The following is a 20,620-nucleotide window of genomic DNA, read 5'->3' on the forward strand; positions in this document are numbered from 1 at the left end:
TGCAATAAAAAAAAGGGATAATGATAAAAAAGGTCATTTTGAAGTGCCTTATTATAATTCAAACAGCACAAATGTCCCTATGATAATTAAGGTCACATGTTCACGTTCTACCACTGTACTTCAATTTAATTACAAAACTGCCACCGTCAGTTTTCTCTGGCGGTTTGTAAGAGGTAGACTAAAACGGCACTATTGTTTCGTCTTCTCCACATTACTTCGGAAATTCAAACCTCAAAAAACCGCTCAAACCTACTCCGAAATAGAGAAATATTAATCTCCGGCGGCCACATTCTTAGACACATACCTTCTCCGACGACTGTTTTGCTCAACGGTGAAGCAACGCCGACTCTGAAAAGTACTTCACAGAAAAAGCCCCAAATTTTAGGGATTTGAAGAATTGCAGAACTCGAATCGTCTACCTCGACCGGGTAATCTTTTAGCCTTGATTCTCAGAAACTTCTCTTACTTAATTTCGAGTCATTGATATAGTATTTAGTTTTGGAATTATAAGTCGAATATGATATAATTATTTCTGCATTTGATTCTGAAACAAAACAATTCGATTCCAAGTTTTGGTTTGAGTGAAGATTTAAAGCTTTTTTGAGTGGAGATGATCAATGACTGTCTTCAAATTTTAGTTTGATGCTGTAACATAGCCAGTGACATAGGCTACTGACTGGGTATCATTTGATTTTGGAGGGGCTCTGTTTCCATTTTGGTGTGATTTGATACAGAGACATGGACAGTAACATAACAATTTATATGGAGATAATGACTGTGTGTCATGTTGTTTAGGCTTTAGGCTTTACTTGAATGGAAATTCTGCTAGTGCAAATACATATTTTATAGGCTCAGATAATGAAACTGGCCAGTGAGGTCACTAGCCAGGTCGCTAGACAAGTCAAAGGCCAGATAAGTCACTGGAAAAGGCCAACTCATTGGCAACGTGTGTTAAACTCCTGTCAATGATCATGTAACTGATCATATAACTGGCCATGTAACTGGCCATGTAACTTACAATGCATGCAACTTATCATGTAACTGGTCATGTAACTGACGTTGTAACTTACAACATATGTAACTGGCCAAGTAACTGATCATGTAACTGACGTTGTCATTGAAATGAGCTGTAACTGACCATGTAACTGATCATGTAACTTAAAATATATGTATCTGGCCAAGTAACTGACTACGTAACTGATTATGTAACTGCAAACTCAATGCTAACCTTCTTATTTTTTCAACAGAATTTAAACATCAGAAAATGGCAAGAACAAAAAGAAAAGAAAGGGAACCAAGCGATGATGACGAAGACTACCAAGAGGTGGAATCAGAAGATGAAGAACACGATCGAACGATACACAGAAAGAAGAATTCGAAGAAGAGCTTGAAGAAATCAAAAAAAAGGAGACAGGAAGAAATAGAAGAAGAAGAAGAAGAAGAACCATCACTGAAGCAGATTCTCAAGAAGAGCTTAAAATCAAAAAAAAAAAAGACAGGAAGAAACAGAAGAAGAAGAAGAAAAAGTAGAACAATCACCAAACAAGGGTTCCTCTTTGGTGCTATTTCAAAAAACTGAAGCAGCACCAAAGAGGAAGAGAAATGTGAAACCAGGACATGTGCAGTACAGGTGCACATTAATAAGTTTCTTGAACACAATTAAAGATAACAAGAAGAATCTCAGTGCAAGAACATTAGATTTGCTCAGGCAGTCACCATTTGGAAATATTGTCGATGCATTCCATGGTGGCTACATAGAGGAGAAGTCAGCCAAGAAATCTGATGATTTCATTACACTCCTCCTGCAGGCCTACGACCATGAAACTGACCTCTTCTTCTTTGGAAAGAAGAAATTCAGGATCTCGACAAGAGATATTTCAAAGATCCTAGGAATGCCAGAAAAAGGTGACTTGGTCCCAAAGACTTCTGAGGGTGCATATCAGTCCGACTTTGTCCAGCAGTTTTTTTCAAACACAGCGAGAATTAACAAGAAAGCCGTGGAGAAAGCTCTGCAAGATGCGCTGAAAGACAATCCAACAACAGAGGATGGGATTGAGAAGAAGGACAAAAATGTGGCAAGATTAATCTTGCTGGACTTGTCCATCAAGTTTCTGTTCCCAAACGCAGGAGGAACAATTTCATGGGACTACGTCAAAGCCTGCGAAAATTTGGATAAGATCGGATCTTATGACTGGGCAAGGGAAGTTGGAAGCTTCTTAAAAAAGTCTATAAAGACTTTGAAAAAGAAAAAGGAGTCAAGCAGCCCATATGGTAATACGGGGGGCTGCGTTCTGATAATACTGGTAAGTTACTGTCAGACTGAGATGTAACTGGTCAAGTCACTAATCAAGACAAACTGCATGTCACTCGTCAAGTCACTATGACTAATTTTTTTTTGTTTTTTTGTGCAAGCAGTACTGGTTCTGTCAAAAGACTGGAAAAATCAACCCAATATCTGGAAGGGAGAACGAAGATCATGGGATGAGAAAATGGGACATCCAGAAGCTGATACAGAATTGGACAAGTTTTAACAGCTTGAAAAAACTAGAGGTATTTTCTTCTCTGTCAAAGTAGTTGTCACTGCCCAAGTAACTGGCCAAGTAACTATCTTGGTTAAAAGTCACCGATTAAGTCACTATCACACTGCATGTCAATGGCCAATTCACACTTCATGTCACTGGCCTTCATAACTGTTGTAAACATGTCATTGCTCATGTCACATAACATGTCACTGACATATTGAATATGTTTCTTTCAGAAAATCTTTGAAAACCTGAAGGAGGATAGAGAGGAATCAGAATCCGAGGAAGAGGAGAATAGATCAGATGAAGCAAAGACAGTTCCGGAAAGAGAGGAAAAAGGAACTGATGATCAGAATTGTGAAAACAAAGAAGATAACCTACAAGTTGAGGTGGCTGAACAGGAAACAACTTCAGAAAAAAACAAGTGGGAGAAAGAGCTTCAGAAAAAGGAGGAGGAGATAAGATATATCACTGTGGAGAAAGATAATTTGAAGACAAAACTGAACGAAAAGGAACAGGAACTGAGGAAAATCACGGAGGAAATGATGAATCTGGAGGAACGAAATGCTACACTTGTGACCGACAATTTCTGCCTTGCATCATCGGTGAAGGAGTTAGAGATAAAATTGAAGGAATTGGAGCAAATGTTGAGCCAAAAGACTCACACCTCAACAGCAGCTCAGCAGCACAGCTCCCCACCACCTACCTCTGCAGAAGAAAAAAATGAATCAAATGGAGTTGCATCTAAGGCTGCTGAAAACGTAGAAAATAAAGATCAATCGACTGTTGAGGAAGCTCAGTCCCATGGCATCTGCACAGTCGAAGAATGTGCAGCAGCAGCAGCAGCTCAATCTCCACCTCACTGCACAGTGCAAGAAGAAACTCAATCGACAACTCCATCGCAAAAGGACTCACTGTTCCAGATCCCCATAGTCTGCATGCTCACAGTCGAAGAAATGGAAAAACAAGCTGACATGTTTCAGATAGTAAAAAGTCCTGTAGCTGAGCGTGGCATTCCACTTTGTACGTTGAGCCCAGAGAAAGAGGAGAAGACACCAGAGGAGAACAAAACAGGAGAGTTAACAATGCGCCTTACAGAGCAACATTCTGGTGAAACTGTATCATCAATGGGTCTCTACTCTTACGTTGTGAGATTAAAGAATAGGAGAAGAATACAGAAAAAGGACAACATTTACTGGTGGGGGGATGTGAAAGCAAAATGAAAGAAGAAAGCAAAGGAGATTGAACAGAGATTGAAAGAGGCTGAAAAGAAAGAAAAAGAAGAAAAAGAAAAGGAGATGAAGGCCTCACTGCCAGATGCTGAACGTAAAAGGCTAGAACAGATGGTAGCACAACAGAAGTTGGACGATGTACCAGAGGATGTTCGGGAAGCAATAAGACAGATGGACGCTGCAGAAAATGCACAAATCAATAAAGAGCAAGAAGAGAAGCAGCTACCTCCTGAGGTCGTAGACTGGGAGGAGAGCAAAGTATACAAATTTATGGACCAGGACACCAAGAGGAGAGTCCAGAAATACTGGCAAAATGCACCATCAGGGTAATACTTTAATTAAGTCAAAATTCTATTTTAAACTTATTGTCACTGGCCAAGTAACTGTTTATGTAACTATCAAAGTAACTGGCCAAGACGAAAGTTCTATTTTAAACTTATTGTCACTGGCCAAGTCACTGTCCATGTAACTGACAAAGTAACTGGCCAAGTAAATCGCTGGCCAAGTCACTGTCCATGTAACTGTGGAAGTCACTGGCCAGGCCAAGTCATTGGACATGTGATTGTTAAATAAACGACATCACTATCTATGTTACTTACACTATTCATTCTTTGCAGAGTATACTTCTGGGATGGAAGACAGTATGGAGCACAAGTTTCAAGACAGGATTTAAAAGACATGATCATGGACGAACCGATAGCAAGCAATTGCATCGAATGTTATGGAATTCTCTTGACTGATCAGCTGTTGGAGAAAGAATCACAAGGATTGGATGTCCCAACTTTTATGAATCCCTTGTGCTGGGTAAGTAGTGGAACGATTATCAATCTACAATCAAAGCAAATGATTCTTAATTGATAATAACTTGTCTTCTTTTTTTCTTACAAACAGAATTTTGCAGAAAATTTGACGGTGTATTATGTACATCTGTACCTATGCGAACCACTGTTCCAGAATCTGGCAAGATCCAACTATATATTGTTCCCAATCTCACATGAATCAGGATTTCATCATACACTGCTCATTTTTGACAAGGAATTAAAGAACTGGTACCACTGTGATTCAAAAAGACCGAAAAAATCATCAACTGGAAAATCCTTTAAAAATGTACAAAAAATGGTATGGAACACTTTCGTCATACTAATTTCATATATTTAATTTAAGCAGAAAGCATATTATTGATTATGTTGCGATGTTGGAAATGCAGGTTGACATGGTAGAACTTTGGATGACAGCAGTAAAAGAACAAGCCGATGACATGCTGGAACAGGGATGCAGAATGAAATTTGATGAAAAGAACAGTTCAGAAGAAGAACTGAAAATGATGGAAGTTCCATTGACTGAAACCGAGAGAGAAAGCATAAAGTGGATCAAGAATAACTATAAAACAAAAATGGCAGTGACAGAACTCAAAGACAGCCCTCAGCAAGGAGAAGATTCGTAAGTACACAGCTCTTTAAAAATGTCAATATAATCATTATAAAGTTCAAATTCATTTACTTCAATTTTTATATGATGAACAGATTGGATTGCGGACTTTTTGTAATGTACACAATGGAGACAATTTCGAAAAAAGGGAGAGTTCCAAAGAAGCTCACAAAGGATGATATTTTGAAGTTTAGAGCTCATGTTGTAAAGTCATTTGCAGAAAGTAGGCACAGCTGGAACTCAACACATGAAGAATCGTAGAAATTTGTTTAGGGAATAGGATAGGTTATATAGTTTTTTCGAATTGATTCATCATATATATCCATTCATTTGTTCAATCGGAATTTCAATTTTTTAATATTTTCTTGCAGATATTGCTTCAGTATATAAAAGTTTGTTTGATATGATCTTCTGAAACGAATTCATGTACTTAGGTACCTTTTAAAGTAAGTAACTGGATAAGTTACAGAGACACTGAATGTCACTGGAAATGGCAACCTGTATGTCATAGACCAAGTCACTGGTCAAGTCACTGTACGTCTCAAGTAACTGGCAAAGTCACTGACAACGTAACTGCCCAAGTAACTAGCCTAGACACTAAACGAGTCAATCAATAAGTCTACAGATCTTATAGCAAGACACTGAACAAGTAATCAGCCATGATTTGGCAAAAATAATTGTAAAAGGTAATGTCATGAGCCAATACATAAAGCAAGTAACTGTAAAAAAATTCATGTCCTTATGTAGCCTATAAAGTAACTGGCCAAGTCACTGGCAAAGTAACTGTAAAAAAATTCATGTCCTTATGCACCCTATAAAGTAACTGGCCAAGTCACTGGCAAAGTAACTGACAAAGTCACTCACTAGCAAAAGACAAGACATTACCAAACTGATCTTTTTATTTTTAAATGCAGCGTGCCGCTGCACCGCAACTGCAGCGTTCCGCTGCACAACAACAAACAAAGTTTAAGTTTCAATTAAAAATCTGTAAAAGCTAATGTCATGAACCAATACATAAAGCAAGTAACTGTAAAAAAAATTCATGTCCTTATGTACCCTATAAAGTAACTGGCCAAGTCACTGGCCAAGTAACTTTAAAAACTAATGTCATGAGCCAATAAATAGAACAAGTACAAGTACCTGTAAAAATTAAAGTCACTGCTTATGTCACTTTCTATGTTTGAAATTACCTATCTAACCATTCAACTACAAGTAAACTGCCAGTGGCAGTTATCTAACCCGAGCGCGACTATTTCTCTTGGTTCATTTTCACAATTTCAAAACTCAGAGAAACTTTATACGATTTTTGCCCTAAACTCAGAGAAACTGCTCAAAGATTTTCTCTCCGGCTAAAACAGCGGACAACGACTGCTTTCCTCCACCGTAAACGGTGGGTAAGCAAGAGTGATTCACCGACTAAACCCCAAATTCTAGGGTTCTACAAATTTACCGAAAATTTACCGGTAACTTCCTCCTCCTTCTTTCATATAATTTTGATTTGAATAGCTTGCGTTTTGTTTGAATTAGAAAAGACATATTTCAATTACATGTGGAGTCTCATCAGAAAATGAATTTGCATGCGACATTTGTTTGAATTACATGTGGAATCTGATGAGAAAATGGTGAGACTTGTTTAAATTACATGCGGAATCTAATGAGAGAAAATGATGATTTCTGTTTGAATTACATGTGGAATTTGATGACAAAATGAATTTCCATGTTAGTTTTGTTTGAATTACATGTGGGATGATGCGAGAAAATTTCAGCATTTTGTCATTGTTCAATGTCTTTGTCACTGCCCATGTCGCTGCACTGGTCACTGGCTATGGTCATGTAACTGGTCATGTAACTGGTCATGTCACTATCATAAACATGTGCATAAATATGTCACTGGTTAAGTAACTGTCAAAAATAACTATTGAATTCTAATTTTCTTAACTGTTTACAGGATTTTTTTAAAAAAGTTCGAGGAATGGACCAACTAAAAAGAAAACAAAGTAAGGAATCTGGAGAAGAACAATCTGAAGGACAAAGTCCAGAAGAAACAATTGCAGAAAAGTTGAAAGTGATAAAATGGAAGAAACTGAAAGAGAGAAAAAAGCGAAAGCAGAAAACTGAAGATGAAGAAGAATCAAGTGAAGATGAGGAAGGAACAACTGGAGATGAAGAAGAATCTGATGAAGAACAAGTCCGGCGTAACAAGACGAAGAAGGATAAAAAGAAGAAAACTGGAAAGCAGAAAAGAAGAAAACCGGAAGGAACTGAAGATGAAGAACAATCTAATGAAGAACAAGTCCGCAGTAAGAAGAAGAATGAGATTAAAAAGGAGAAAAGAAGAAAAAGGGAAGAAAATGAAGATGAAGAAGAAGTTCGTGCAAAGAAGAAGAAGAAAATGGATAAAAGGAAGACCAAAAAAGAGAGTACAAAGAAGAAGGAAGAAACTGACGAGGAAGAAGATACAAAGGATGATGAAGAGGAAAAAGTCCCAGGGAAAAGGAAAAGATATGTAAAAGAGGGTTATGTGCAGTATCGCTGCACAATGCTTGCTTTTCTGAAAACAATTGCAGAAAACAAAAATAACCTGACTGAAGGTACTTTAGAGCTGCTGCAGAAAACACCCTTTGCAACGCTGATAGATGCATTCCATGGAGGTTCAATTAAAGAAAAGGATGCAAAGAAATCAGATGATTTAATCACACTTCTGCTACAAGCATACAACAGTGACACAGACCTTTTTGTGTTTGGGAACAGGAAATTCAGAATGTCAACAAGTGATATATCTATGATTTTAGGAGTGCCGGCATCCGGGTTATCAGTACCAAAGACCAAAGAAGGGGCATACAAATCTGAGTTCGTGACTAAATACTTTGACAAAAAGCAGAGGATCAACAAGGCGGCTGCAGAGGAAGCTTTGAAGAAGGCATTGGCAGAAACTCCAGAAACAGGGGATGAAAAAACGAAACGGGACAGAAATGTTGCCGTATTAGTACTCTTGAACCTTTTCATCAAACTCCTGTTCCCAAACTCTGGAGGAACAATATCTTGGGACTATATAAGAGTATGTGAAGAGGTGGAAAGTCTGGGAAAATATAGCTGGGCAAAGGAAGTTGGCGACTTCCTTAAAAAATCAATTAAACGAAAGGCAAAAGAATCCCAAAACATGGCAGGTTGCGTGATATTGGTGATGGTAAATTCCCGTAACTTGTTAAAAATTTGTTTATGCATCATTTTGCTGTCGTATGCTGTTGTAAGTACAAAAACTAGATCAGTGTCATGTCACTGTTAAGGTCACTGGACAGGTAACTGGCTAGGTCACTGTTAATGTTACTGTCAAGTTTTTGTCACTGACAATGTCACTGTTGTATTTGCATATGTCATTGGTTATGTTTGTGATATTCATATGGGTAAGCAGCTGTTTGAAAAATAACTAACTAGTTTTCTATTTTTATTTTTTATTTTCCAAACAGTATTGGTTTTGCCACAAGACAGGAGTAGTGCCGCCAATCTCTGGAAGAGAAACCGAAAAACACGGAATAAGAAAGTGGCAGTTAAAGACCCTGATAGAAAAAAAAGGGGATTTCAACACCATGGGAAAGTTGAAGGTATGTTAATTTGATGTAGATAAACTAGGTCAATGGTCTTGTCACTGGGTCTTGTCACTTGCTCAGTGACCTGGTCTTGGTCAGGTCACTGACCAAGTCATTGACTATGTCACTGGTCATGTTATTGTTATATTTTCATGTCACAGTGCATGTATCTTTGCATGTCTATGATTGTGTTGTTGTTTTTTTTCTGTCACTGCTTATGTCACTGACAACTTTTGTAATTTTGTTTCAGAAAATCTTTGATAAAGTTAAAGAAGATGCAGAGGAAGAAGATTCTGAGTCTAATACAAACACAGAAAGTAAAGAAAAAGAGAATGATGGGCAAGAAGATATTGTTGAAAATAGAACCAGTGGAAACATTAAGGATGAGAAGATGGAGACAGAGATAGGGAAGAACAATGAAGAGAAGAAGGAATTACAGAGAAAGCTGGAGGGAAAGGAAGAAGAGCTAAGTGCTTTGAAAAAAGAAGTTGAGGAGAAGGACAAGGAAATTGGCAGAATAAATGAAGAGAATGAGGATGTGTTATTGGAAAATGAGGTGCTGAAAATTGAGAAAGCCTCACTAATTAACAGAGTGAAGCACTTGGAGGGCATAGTGATGGCACTAACTGAGAAGTTTGAGTCGCCAATAGCACGTCCAGGTGATGACAACGACTCAACTCCTCCTCCCCCACCACCTAGTTTCCCTCCGCCAAAACCAAAGGCCCCTCAGGACAAGCCAACTGACAGCAAGCACTCCAAAAACACAAAATCTCAAGGTGGTAGTCAGGGAACTCAATCACAACCTGCCTGCTCCACAGCAAGCGCATCTGAGATGGCATCTGCAGCACCTCACTCAACCGACCAAGGACATCAGTCACCACTTCAATGCCTTGCCCAAGCAGCTGCACAGATTCATTCACCAACCTCTCCTGAGGTTAAATTGAGAATGACGGAAGATGCTTGCACACCGAACACTGCTTGGGTTAATGCATTGTTTGTGTTTCCACCTCCGGGCGTGTTTCAAACTCCACCTCCAAGAAAAGTCAGTTTGGAAGATATGTAAGCAGAGCCAAACAAGTATCAGATCATTATATCACCAGAGGTTCAGCCTGTTTTTGACGTCGAACCAGTCAATTACATTCCTCCTACAGAACAGATGACAAGAGCTGAGTTCATCAAGCCAATTTTAGAGGAGATATCAGGGCAGGACTCAGAATCTATTGGCCTCTATTGTTATGTGGTTAGGACGAAGAGAAAGGAGAGAGTACAAAAAACACATCATATTTTCTGGTGGGACGAGGTGAAAGAGCAAAGGCAGAGGGCGAAAATGACCAGAATCACAGCACAAGAAAAGAAAAAAGGACAGACAGCTGAATAGAAGCCACAGGAGGAAGTGATACATGATTTGACGATTAATGTGGATGACGAGGAACAAACAGAAAAAAACGAAATTGAAGTGATAGATTGGCAAAAACGACAACTGTACAACCTACTTGACAGCCCAACTAAAAGCAAACTAGAGAAGTACTGGAACAAGGCAGAACAAAGGTAATGTTTCATGTTACAGCTCACAAGATAGTGACTTAACTTGCCATGTAGCTGTCTGAGTCACTGGACAAGTCACTGTCCAGATCATGGCAATTGCCATGTAGCTGGCCTAGTCACTGGTCAAGTCACTGTCCAAATCATGGCAATTGCCATGTAGCTGGCCAAGTCACTGTCCAGATCATGGCAATTGCCATGTAGCTGGCCTAGTCACTGTCCAGATCATGGCAATTGCCATGTAGCTGGCTAAGTCACTGATCAACTCACTGTCCAGATCATGGCAATTGCCATGTAGCTGGCCAAGTCACTGTCCAGATCATTGGCAAGTGAAAAGTAACTGGCTAAGTCACAGGACTAACAACGTTCTATGTTATGCAGCGTATTATTCTGGGAGGGAAAAGAGCCTGGAAGCGAAATCACAAGGGCAGATGTCAAAATGTTCATAAGCGATCAATCAATAGCAAACAACTGGATTGATTGCTATGGGGAAATGTTGAAGGATGAACTGCAAAACGAAAGTTCACAAAGTTTGGGAAGATCTGCTTTTATGCATAGCATGTGTTGGGTAAGTATGACGAGCACTTTCTCATAAACATTGAATCCTTATCTCTCATTCTTTGTTTATTTATAACTCGTTCTATGTATTTCTTTCTTTCTTTTTTTAAATAGTATTCGACAATACATTTAACTGTGAGAAACCTCCATCAATACTTGTGTGAGCCGCTGTTCCAAAACATGGGAAAATGCAGCATGCTTTTCTTCCCAATTACCCATAATGAAGAATTTCACCACACGCTCTTGGTCTTTGACAAGGACATACCGCAATGGCTGCATTTTGATTCAATGAAACCAAGAAGAGCAGGAACAGGGGAGTGCTTTAAAAGTATAAAAAAATTGGTAAGAAACTTCTTACTGACCATGTAACTTACCATGTAACTATCACTTACTAATCTGTTAAAAACTACAGGTTGAAATGGTCGAGCTGTGGATGAGAGCAGTGAAAGATCAAGCAGATGATATGCTGCAGCAAGGCTGCCGAATGAAATTTGACAAGAGTCAAAGCACTCACACAAAATTAAAGATGGTTGAAAGTATTTTGAGCGATGACGAAATAAGAACAATAAGCTGGATAAAGGAAAATTATGATGGTGGAAGGATCCCTTTGAACCATGCCAGAATCTGCCCCCAACAAGACCAAGGATCGTAAGTCTATATTCAAAAATTTAAAATGATAACTTTACTGTTACTAAGTTTGGTCAAAATCATTAACTTGAAATTTTTAATTGTCAACAGATTAGATTGCGGACCTTTTGTAATGTATTACATGGACAGAATGGCAAAAGAGGAGAAGCTGCCAAACAAAGTCACCAAAGCTCAGATGATGAAGTTCAAAGCTCAAATATTCAAAAAATTTGCAGAACATAAGCAGAGCTGGAACTCAGCAAATTAAGAATTTTAGAAATTTGTTTGTTTAGTTCAGAATTTCAGAAATTTGTTTGTTTAGTTCAGCAAATATACTTGTATGGATCTTTTTATTCAAGTTTAATGCATCTTCTGAATTCATAGGGCAAGTCACTGACTATGTAAATATGAAGAACGCATATAATTGAAAGTGTCATTGTTAAATTCACTACTGCCCATTATGTAACTGCTTAAGTCACTGGCCAAGTAAAAAGAAAACTGAATGTCAGTGGCCAAGTCACTAGGCAAGTTACTGTAAAACTCAAGTAACTGACCAAGTCACTGATAATGTAGCTGACCATGTAACTGACCATGTAACTTACAATATATGTAACTGACCATGTAACTGAACATGTAACTAAACATGTAGCTGAATATGTAACTGGACAAAAAACATTAAAACTATAAGTCACTAGAGAAGTCACAGCCAAAATGATATTCCTATTTCAGTTTGCAGCGTGCCGCTGCACCGCAACGGCAGCGTTCCGCTGCCAATTAATAAACCAAAGTTGTTGTAGCTACTTCATTTTTTAATTTTCATTAATATTTGCAGCGTGCCGCTGCACCGCAACGGCAGCGTTCCGCTGCCAATGACCAAATCTATATGCAGTAATCCAACTACAAGTCATAGAACAAGTCACCGACAAGATAACTAAAAACTAATGTCAATGGACAAATCAATTAGTTTACAAATGGTTATGTCACTGTACATGTAACTATTAAAACCTGTAGACACAAAGAATACTGAAGGATTTATAAAAGAAGAAAGCAGAAAAACTGTCTCATAGTCAAAAAAAAAAAAATTCCAATGAGTAAGCACCTTACAAGCACTTCTTATCATTTATTGAAAAAAATGAAAAATCAAAACAAATATTCAAACTGTATTGGAGTCACTTGCTATGTCACTTGCCATGTCACTGTTAAAGGCATGTAGGCAGAATTGAACCTATATCGGAGCTGTACAACTCTTTCTGTTGTGACCATCACATTTTCCACACCTACCACACTTGATCACCCTGGTTTTCTCGCTCCTTTTTCTGAACCTCTTCTTTCTAGGCCTTCCCGGTGGTCTTCTAGTCAAAGGCGGCTGCAAGATCACAGCATCTCTACCAAAATCATGCACTTGCTTCGAAATAGAGGGAAGAGGATTAATTGGGAAAGAATAAGTTTCTCGATATTTATCCACCTTGTACAGCTCATTGACATACAAATACGGGGAAGAACCATGTTGTTGGATCACTACAAGTGCATGGGAACATGGGAAGCCATACAGCTGCCATTCTCCACACGAACAAAACTGACTTTCCAAATTTACCATGCTATTGTACTTCTGGCAGTGAACTTCATACACATAGGTATCAGACCTGCTCACTCTCCAATGCCTTCCGACTTCCAAATTGTCCTTCAGCTTCTTTTCAATCACTGGGCACAACTCAGAAAACCATTCATGAGCATCCTGCTTCCGAGCAGCAATTGAAGCCATGGACTTCACTCTAATGCCATCATTAATATCAAGAATAGGAAGACTCTTCAAAGGCAACACCCAATTATTGAAAGACTCAGCCAAGTTATTTGTCATTTCACCAAATCTTTCACCATTAAAGTAAGCCATACACCAGTTCTCCTTGGGAAGATCCTCCAGAAATTGAGCAACTATGTCCCCGCCTTCACTCCTCAAGATTTCCATGTTGAACTCATACATCTCCGGTGTGCGAGAATAAGCACAACACATAAACAAGTAAGGAATCCGATCCTTGAGGTAAGATCCAGCTGGAAATTTGTCAGAAAGGTTAGACATCAGGTGTCTAAAACAAAACCCATGTGGATTATTAGGAAACACTCTAGGGAAAGCACTAACAAGCCCAACATGACGATCAGAAATGAATGTCACCCTCCTCATAGGGTGTTTTGCAAACTCTTCAGCCAAAACCTCAAGAAAAAAACTCCAATTACTCTCATTTTCAGAATCCACAATAGCATAAGCAACTGGATACAAGCCTGAACAGAAAAACAAAATGATGTCACTGTCATGTAACTGTTAATGTCACTGACCATGTCGCTGACATAACTGCATATTACTTGACAGTGACATGGCCAGAGACATGTCATTCAAATCACAGAACATTTAGGTCATTGGACATGTAACTGTCAATGAACATGTAAGTGACCATGTCAGTAGCTATGTAACTAACCATGTCACTTACATTACAAAAAAAAAAAACAAGACATGGCAGCAAATAGAAAACAAGAAAAATAAAAAACTACAAGTAATGAAGGAGATTCAACCTTGATTGGCATCCTTTGCCGATGCAGCAATAATCTGCCCCTTGTACTTGTTGGTGATGAATGTAGCATCAATGAAAAGAATAGGTCTACAAGATTGAAAACCCTTCATCCATGCACCATAGCTCACAAACATACGCTGAAACCTGTGTGTTTCTCGATGAAACTCAACCACTATCCTAGAGTCGGGGTTTGACTTCATAACAGACTCACTGAACCAAAGTAGCTGAGCATAAGACTCAGCTTCATCACCATGTAGGGCTGTTTTTGCCAACTCCGTACCATACCAAACTGTACGATAAGCAACATCCAAACCATAATCACTCTTGATCTCATCAGCTATATCAATTGGCTTTTTGTTTGGATTGGCACGAATCTTATCAAGCACAATAGACTTGACAACCTTGGATCCCATCATCTTACTCTTCTGCAAACGAATCACACCATGACAAGTGTGAACATTAACCAACCTTTTAATCATAAAGAAACCATTAGCCCTACATAAATAAGCCTTCACCAGCCAATTGCAGCCTTGAGAATGTTTCTTAGAACACTGAGCAATAACACGAACCTTGTCATTTCTAACAAACTCATATGAAAAGCCAATTTCTATAGCATACTTACGCAGCTTATCCCTAAACTCAACAACCCCACCCTCAAACTTTTGGCCTTCAGAATGAATATAACTCTCCCAACCTTTCGTCATATAACTCTTCGGTGCCTCTGCCCTATAACACCCCAAATAATCATTCTCCTCAAGCATGGTACTAGAATCCTCACACACTGTGTTACTCACCACACTTTCACTAATAGAAGGCAAATCAGTCACAAACACTTCAACAAAATCAGAATTGTAACGAACCAAATTCCTAAAAATCATTCTCATATCAACTTCACTCTCTAGAAAACATGAAGTAGAATCCGGAGGAATAATGTACCTCAACATGAAATTGCCTTGAATCAAATCAGGAAAACGAGAGCGTATGGAATTGCATAGGTCAACAAACGACCAATTATGCAACAATGGAACTGTCGCTGCTTCACCAGAATAAATAAACTTGACAACATAGCTAGTATCCATAACAACTGCACAAGAATAAAACAAATCACTATCCATGTCACTACTAAGGAAATCAACAGAATCAACACAAACAAGTCACTGCCAAAGTAACTGTTAATGCCTGAACAGAAGAACAACCTCATACTCGCAAAATAAATGATAATTCCTGAACAAAACAGCAGTATTAAAAATGTAACTGGCCATGTCACTGATAAAAAAATCACAGTATAGAACAAATATAGTACAGCAATAGCACAAAACATCATCAACAATTCAACATAGCACTGAGTCCGACGAAGGAGAAGAAAACAGTAATCCAAAACGAACAATTCAACAATTTAACACAAACAACAAAAATACACTGCAAAATCCAAAACGAACAAATTCACAGAGAGATGGCTTACCGATCAAATCAGAGAAAACCAGAGAGAGGAAGAAATAGAGAGACTGTAACTAAGCACTGAGTCAACGAAGAAGAAGAACACAATAACGTGATCAAGACGAACACCGACGAAGCCAGAGATCCAGAAAAAGAGAAAAGAGCTGAGGAAGCTCCAAAACCACTTTCAGATCGTCGCAGAGGCACAAAGAGAAATCGGAAGCTTCCGACGGAGAGAGCGGCGAAGAAAAAATCTCGGAAAGAGATCTCCGATCAAATCGAATCGGAAGCTTTCTGATCAAAGGAGAGAGAAAATTTGAGCTCCCCGATTTTGAAATGGAAGGTTATAAAGGTTTGTTACCTTAGGGGCAGAATCGGAATGATAAAAATTAAAAACTGACCTTTTTTAACATGACCTCATTATTCATAAGGACTAAACTAATATTAATAACAATTTACAATGGACCTTCTTATCAAGTGGAAAACTAGGTGACCTTATTATCATTTCACTATCTAAAGTGACCTTTTCCATCATTTCCCTTAAAAAAAATTATGAAAATCGAAATAAATTATCATTAGATTGGTAGTTAATATTTCACTAAAAAAAAAGGGGTGTGAAACTTGCACACCCAGTTTTGCAAACCGCACACCCTATTATTTTTTTAATAATATTTCATCTCACTCAATTTTACATTTCCTAATATACCCTCAAGGTCAGATTTTCCTTTTTCTTCTTTTTGGCTCTCTCTCTCTCTCTCTCCAAAACCACGACTGCCCATAGATGAACAGTAAATTGTGGCTGGGTTCCTCTTGAATCATTGCCTGGAAACGTGTCTTTCTACCCAACAAGTTTCTTACCCCATTGAATCATTGGGTATTCTCCCATTTATACCCCCCCCCCCCCCCAAACCACCAAGTACCATCCCACTCTAAATCTAACCCCTTCCACTCCCAGTCTCCATCTTCCTCTAGTTTTGAGGTTTTGGTTTTCCCATTTTAGGAGGGGCTAGGTTTGTTTGTAGCAATGGCTATGGTCAAGTTTGTTGCTGCCTTGATCCTGTCACTCCTTGCAATCTCCACGTTGGGTTCAATCATTTCATCTAATAAATGAACAAAAACAAGCCCAAGCTGGGTTCCTCTTTCTAGCTGCGAGGTTAAAGAATAGAGACCCATTTGCAGAGCATTGGAAGAAATCCAACAGCCATGAAAAGCGTTCTTGCTCAGGTATTACTCGTTCTTCAATTTAATTCATTCATCTTCACTATCAACTTAATTCAAAATCCCAGATACCAAATGCTATGAACTAAATTTGATGATGCAGGACCGTCTTTGCAGATATGCAATTCACTCCATTCAGATGCAGGACCGTCTTCAGATCACTCCCAGACCCCCTTTCCAGAAAAGCATCTAAATCAGAGACAAGTTTTGCAAAATCTTCCTCACTTCTTGGCGTGGAAATCGAGGATCGGAGATATGCAATTCACTGCATCTAAATGAGTGGACTCAATTTATGGAGTGATAGCATGCTCCGGCCCAACACTTGTGTTTTTTTTTTCCTCCATCTGAATGGAGTAAATTCCTTCTCTTCCTCCAGCTCTCTTCTTCCTTCTCAAATCCTAAGGAAAATCCACAATTGCTATCCATACCCGAACACTCTACTCCAAGGCCATCCCCGGAATCCAAACTAGAAATGAAGAAAGAAGGCAAAGATTCGGCTCGCAGCAGGCACCGACAGCGAAGAAACCGTTTGTGGTGGCCGGAGTCGAAGAAACTAACACTGATGGCAGAACCCTTTATGCTTCTTCTTTCTTGTTTGATCTCTTCCCCTTTGGTTGTTTCTTTGCCCACAGACCCTTCTTGTGATTATGATCATCACCATCCATTGATTTTGGATTTGGGATTTGATGAGGGACAGAGGAAATGGATCTGATATTCTGATGGCCGAGGAAGAAGATAAGGAATTCAACTGTTTGTGTTGTTGGGGTTTTTGTGTGTTTGGGGAGAACACGTGTCGATCTGCGAAAAAGCCACGTCGTGGTTGGTTAGGACGGGCTGACCAGCAAGTATTATCCAAAAAAGAAGAAGGATATATTAGGAAGTGTAAAATTGAGTGAGATGAAATATTATTAAAAAAATAATAGGGCGTGCGGTTTGCAAAACTGGGTGTGCAAATTTCACACCCCAAAAAAAATTGATAGTTAATAATGAAAAATAAAATAACTCCTGAATGCACCCCCCTTCAATCTATAGGTTAGCATCACTCCTTATTCTATGTATCAAGAATGGCTGCTAGAGCAAGTGCTGCAGCTCAATGAGGAAACTTTTGAAAAACTACTCATTATTATAAGCAATTTGGAAAAATAGAAATAACAAGTTATGGTCTGAGTCTTCTCAGATTGCACAAGCCATTATGCTCAGTTCTATGGCATGGCATAATTATTTTTTGCAAGCTCAAAAATCCCCTCCAAAGCGGCACACAACTCCAGCTAGAAAACATTAATTGGTTCGCTCCTCCAACAAATGAACTGCAAATAAATGTAGATGGAGCTTATTTACCATCACAAACAGAATGAGGAATTGGAGGGGTGATTAGAAATGCAGATGGATCTTCATTGTTGGATTTGCTCATCATGTTAATAAGCATGTTTCCTCAGCAAAGAAAGTCGAGTTACTTGTCTTTAGGGCTTATGTTGATATTCTGCAACGGCTACAATTAAAAGATGTCATACTTGAAACTTGAAAGTGATTGTCATGAGTTAGCTGTCACAGACATTAATTATGTCAAAGGATTATGATCGATTTGGCTGAAGATGGTAGATGATAGAATAGTTGGAAGCGTCGATGGTTAGGGGTTGACAATTACTCATACTCGTCAAACAGCTAGGAGTTGCTCACAAATTAGCTGGAATAGCTTTCGAGTCAGATGAAAACCAACTTTGGTTAAACCAAGCTTCAGATTTTGTGCTGGATGCTCTACTCTTTGATTGTAACCATATCTCATGATTTGAATAAATCATTCATATGGGTGGTTCTAGTTGGATCTCCAAATTTGATATTTGGACATTTTCTACTTATTAAACCTTCAATTTACTTTTCTAAATTCTTAAAAAGCTAAGTACACATCCTTAATTTTACCAAAATACCCTTAAATAATTAAATGTGTCCCATAAACTTTATCCAACAGGTAGAAACTGTTTAAGGAAAACTGAAATTGGGAGAGAATTGAGTCGTGCTTTCATTGATAATAGCGACCTCTTTATATAGAGGATTACAAGACATAGAATCAGAGTTGTACAAGGAAAGATAATCGTACAATTAATCGGATATCTATGAATATCTCCGAAAATATCTCTAATTCAAAACCCTATTACAACTAGGTCAAGTAACCTAGAGTTTGAGCCAGACACATATTCTAAATTTACTTAAACACTCCCCCTTGTGTCGCCCAAACATGGTGCTCCTCTAATTGCCTCATTAAAAACCTTGCCGAGTAACAAAAATCCTGTGGGACAAAAATAACCTCGGTCGAAGGGGAAAAAGAGCACAATACACTCTTCACGTTTCGAGACCATACAGGTAGACATCTCCCCCTGATGTCTGCATCTCCCCCTGATGACAACGGTCATGGGAGTTCGGATAACTTCCGCAAACGATGCTACCAACATGTTTCTTGAAAGTGGAATTTAGGTAATGACTTAGTGAGCAAGCCTGCCACACTGTCCTCAGATTGAACCTAGTTCACTTTGATCTTGAGGAGAGTCTGTTGTTTCTGATTATGCTTGGTGTTGTCGCTTTTGATGTAGCCTTGCTTCACTTATTCAAAATAAGCAACATTATCCTAAATGCTCGTAGGCTCATCTGTGGTAGACTTCAAACCACAATTGTTCGAACATGCGTAATTATGGATCCAATCCATAAACATTCACGAACTACTTCGTGAAGAGCAATAATCTCTGCATGGTTCTAAGATATAGCGACTAGGGTCTGTTCTGTAGACCTCCAAGATATCACGGTCTTTATCCATGGTGAACACTTAACCAATTTGGGAATGACCTTTGTATGGGTCAGAGAGATACCCAATATCAGCAAAACCTTCAAAAACACATGTCGTTTTGGAATGGGGATAGTGGACGCAGGCCAGTGTTGGCGGCGTTCCTGGTGTGTGATGGGTCCGAATCCATCATCTCTCTATAGGGATAGAACAAGCTCATATCAATCGTACATCTCAAGTACCGAAAGATATCTTTTACATCAATCCAATGGCGTCGCGTTGGCGCAAAGCTATATCTAGCTAATAAGTTCATGGCAAATAAGATGTCTGGTCTTGTGCATTGAGCTAGGTACAATAATGCGCCTATTGTACTTATGTAGGCACTTCCGCCTCTAGCACATCTTCGCCATCATCCTTCGAAAGAAGAGGATCCTTTTTAGGATCAAGACTACGGATGAACATGGGGGTGCTTGGAGGCTTGACCTTGTCAAAATGCCTAAGCATCTACCAACACGATGCTCAAGATCCAAACTGAGACATAATCGTGTTTTCCCAAAATCCTTCATCTCAAACTCGGATTTCAAGTGTTCAACGGTTTCCCTTAACTCTTTAAGGGCTTCCAATTAAGATCATGTCCAACATGAACCGCGATAAAATCTGAAATTTGTTATGGAAACGCGTTGGCATATCCCTTCCCAATCAAGTAGTCATTTTAGTGAGCGTTTCAACCTCTTTGTAAACGAGCTCCGTGGTCTAGAGCCACTTGACTTGGGTAAATGAAGTTCACCATGAACCTTCATGTATATTCTGTATCTAGATCCCTATAGAGATACATAGTGACCACATTTGTTAGCTGCATATTCAGTTATTCAGAAACTACCAAACTGACAGGGTAGTGGAGTGCAATGAGATCCATTACGAGAGAATATGACTTATCGTATTCAATTCCAGGGCGTTTTGTGAGAAGCCTTAAGCCATAAGGCGAGATTGCCATCTCTTTTTCTCATCACACTTTCTAATGAAGACCTATTAGTCAATAGGTTTTATGTTAGGAGGTGTTGGCATCAATGGCTCAAAAACCTTCCTCTTCGTTAGAGAATCCATCTTAACATGGGTCGCATCTTTCCATTTA

General features: G+C 38.8%; 4 protein-coding genes across 4 annotated transcripts; 3 read left to right on the forward strand and 1 right to left on the reverse strand.

Moving 5' to 3' along the window:
* The first annotated feature begins 3,750 nt into the window (after nt 1-3,750).
* Nucleotides 3,751-5,542, forward strand: LOC133737788 (uncharacterized). The gene is made up of 5 exons (XM_062165285.1): nt 3,751-4,080; nt 4,372-4,558; nt 4,646-4,873; nt 4,962-5,194; nt 5,278-5,542. The coding sequence occupies exons 1-5, from the start codon at nt 3,821-3,823 to the stop codon at nt 5,441-5,443; spliced, it is 1,074 nt and encodes a 357-aa protein (XP_062021269.1). The 5' UTR covers nt 3,751-3,820; the 3' UTR covers nt 5,444-5,542.
* A 1,069-nt stretch (nt 5,543-6,611) lies between these two features.
* LOC133740614 (uncharacterized) lies at nt 6,612-8,750 on the forward strand. Its single transcript, XM_062168558.1, has 2 exons — nt 6,612-6,645; nt 7,131-8,750. The coding sequence occupies exon 2, from the start codon at nt 7,155-7,157 to the stop codon at nt 8,466-8,468; it is 1,314 nt and encodes a 437-aa protein (XP_062024542.1). The 5' UTR covers nt 6,612-6,645; nt 7,131-7,154; the 3' UTR covers nt 8,469-8,750.
* Nucleotides 8,751-10,155: 1,405 nt separating this feature from the next.
* Nucleotides 10,156-11,861, forward strand: LOC133735328 (uncharacterized). Its single transcript, XM_062162746.1, has 5 exons — nt 10,156-10,317; nt 10,693-10,879; nt 10,984-11,211; nt 11,282-11,517; nt 11,608-11,861. The coding sequence occupies exons 2-5, from the start codon at nt 10,751-10,753 to the stop codon at nt 11,762-11,764; spliced, it is 750 nt and encodes a 249-aa protein (XP_062018730.1). The 5' UTR covers nt 10,156-10,317; nt 10,693-10,750; the 3' UTR covers nt 11,765-11,861.
* A 723-nt stretch (nt 11,862-12,584) lies between these two features.
* On the reverse strand, nt 12,585-16,014 carry LOC133735348 (uncharacterized). Its single transcript, XM_062162763.1, has 3 exons — nt 15,523-16,014; nt 14,062-15,144; nt 12,585-13,773 (listed from the first exon to the last, which is right to left on the reverse strand). Exons 2-3 carry the CDS (start codon nt 15,137-15,139, stop codon nt 12,722-12,724), a joined length of 2,130 nt encoding a protein of 709 aa, XP_062018747.1. The 5' UTR covers nt 15,140-15,144; nt 15,523-16,014; the 3' UTR covers nt 12,585-12,721.
* Between the last annotated feature and the right edge of the window lie 4,606 nt (nt 16,015-20,620).

The sequence above is a fragment of the Rosa rugosa genome, chromosome 3 (genome assembly GCF_958449725.1).
Source record: "Rosa rugosa chromosome 3, drRosRugo1.1, whole genome shotgun sequence".
NCBI classification, from domain to species: domain Eukaryota; kingdom Viridiplantae; phylum Streptophyta; class Magnoliopsida; order Rosales; family Rosaceae; genus Rosa; species Rosa rugosa.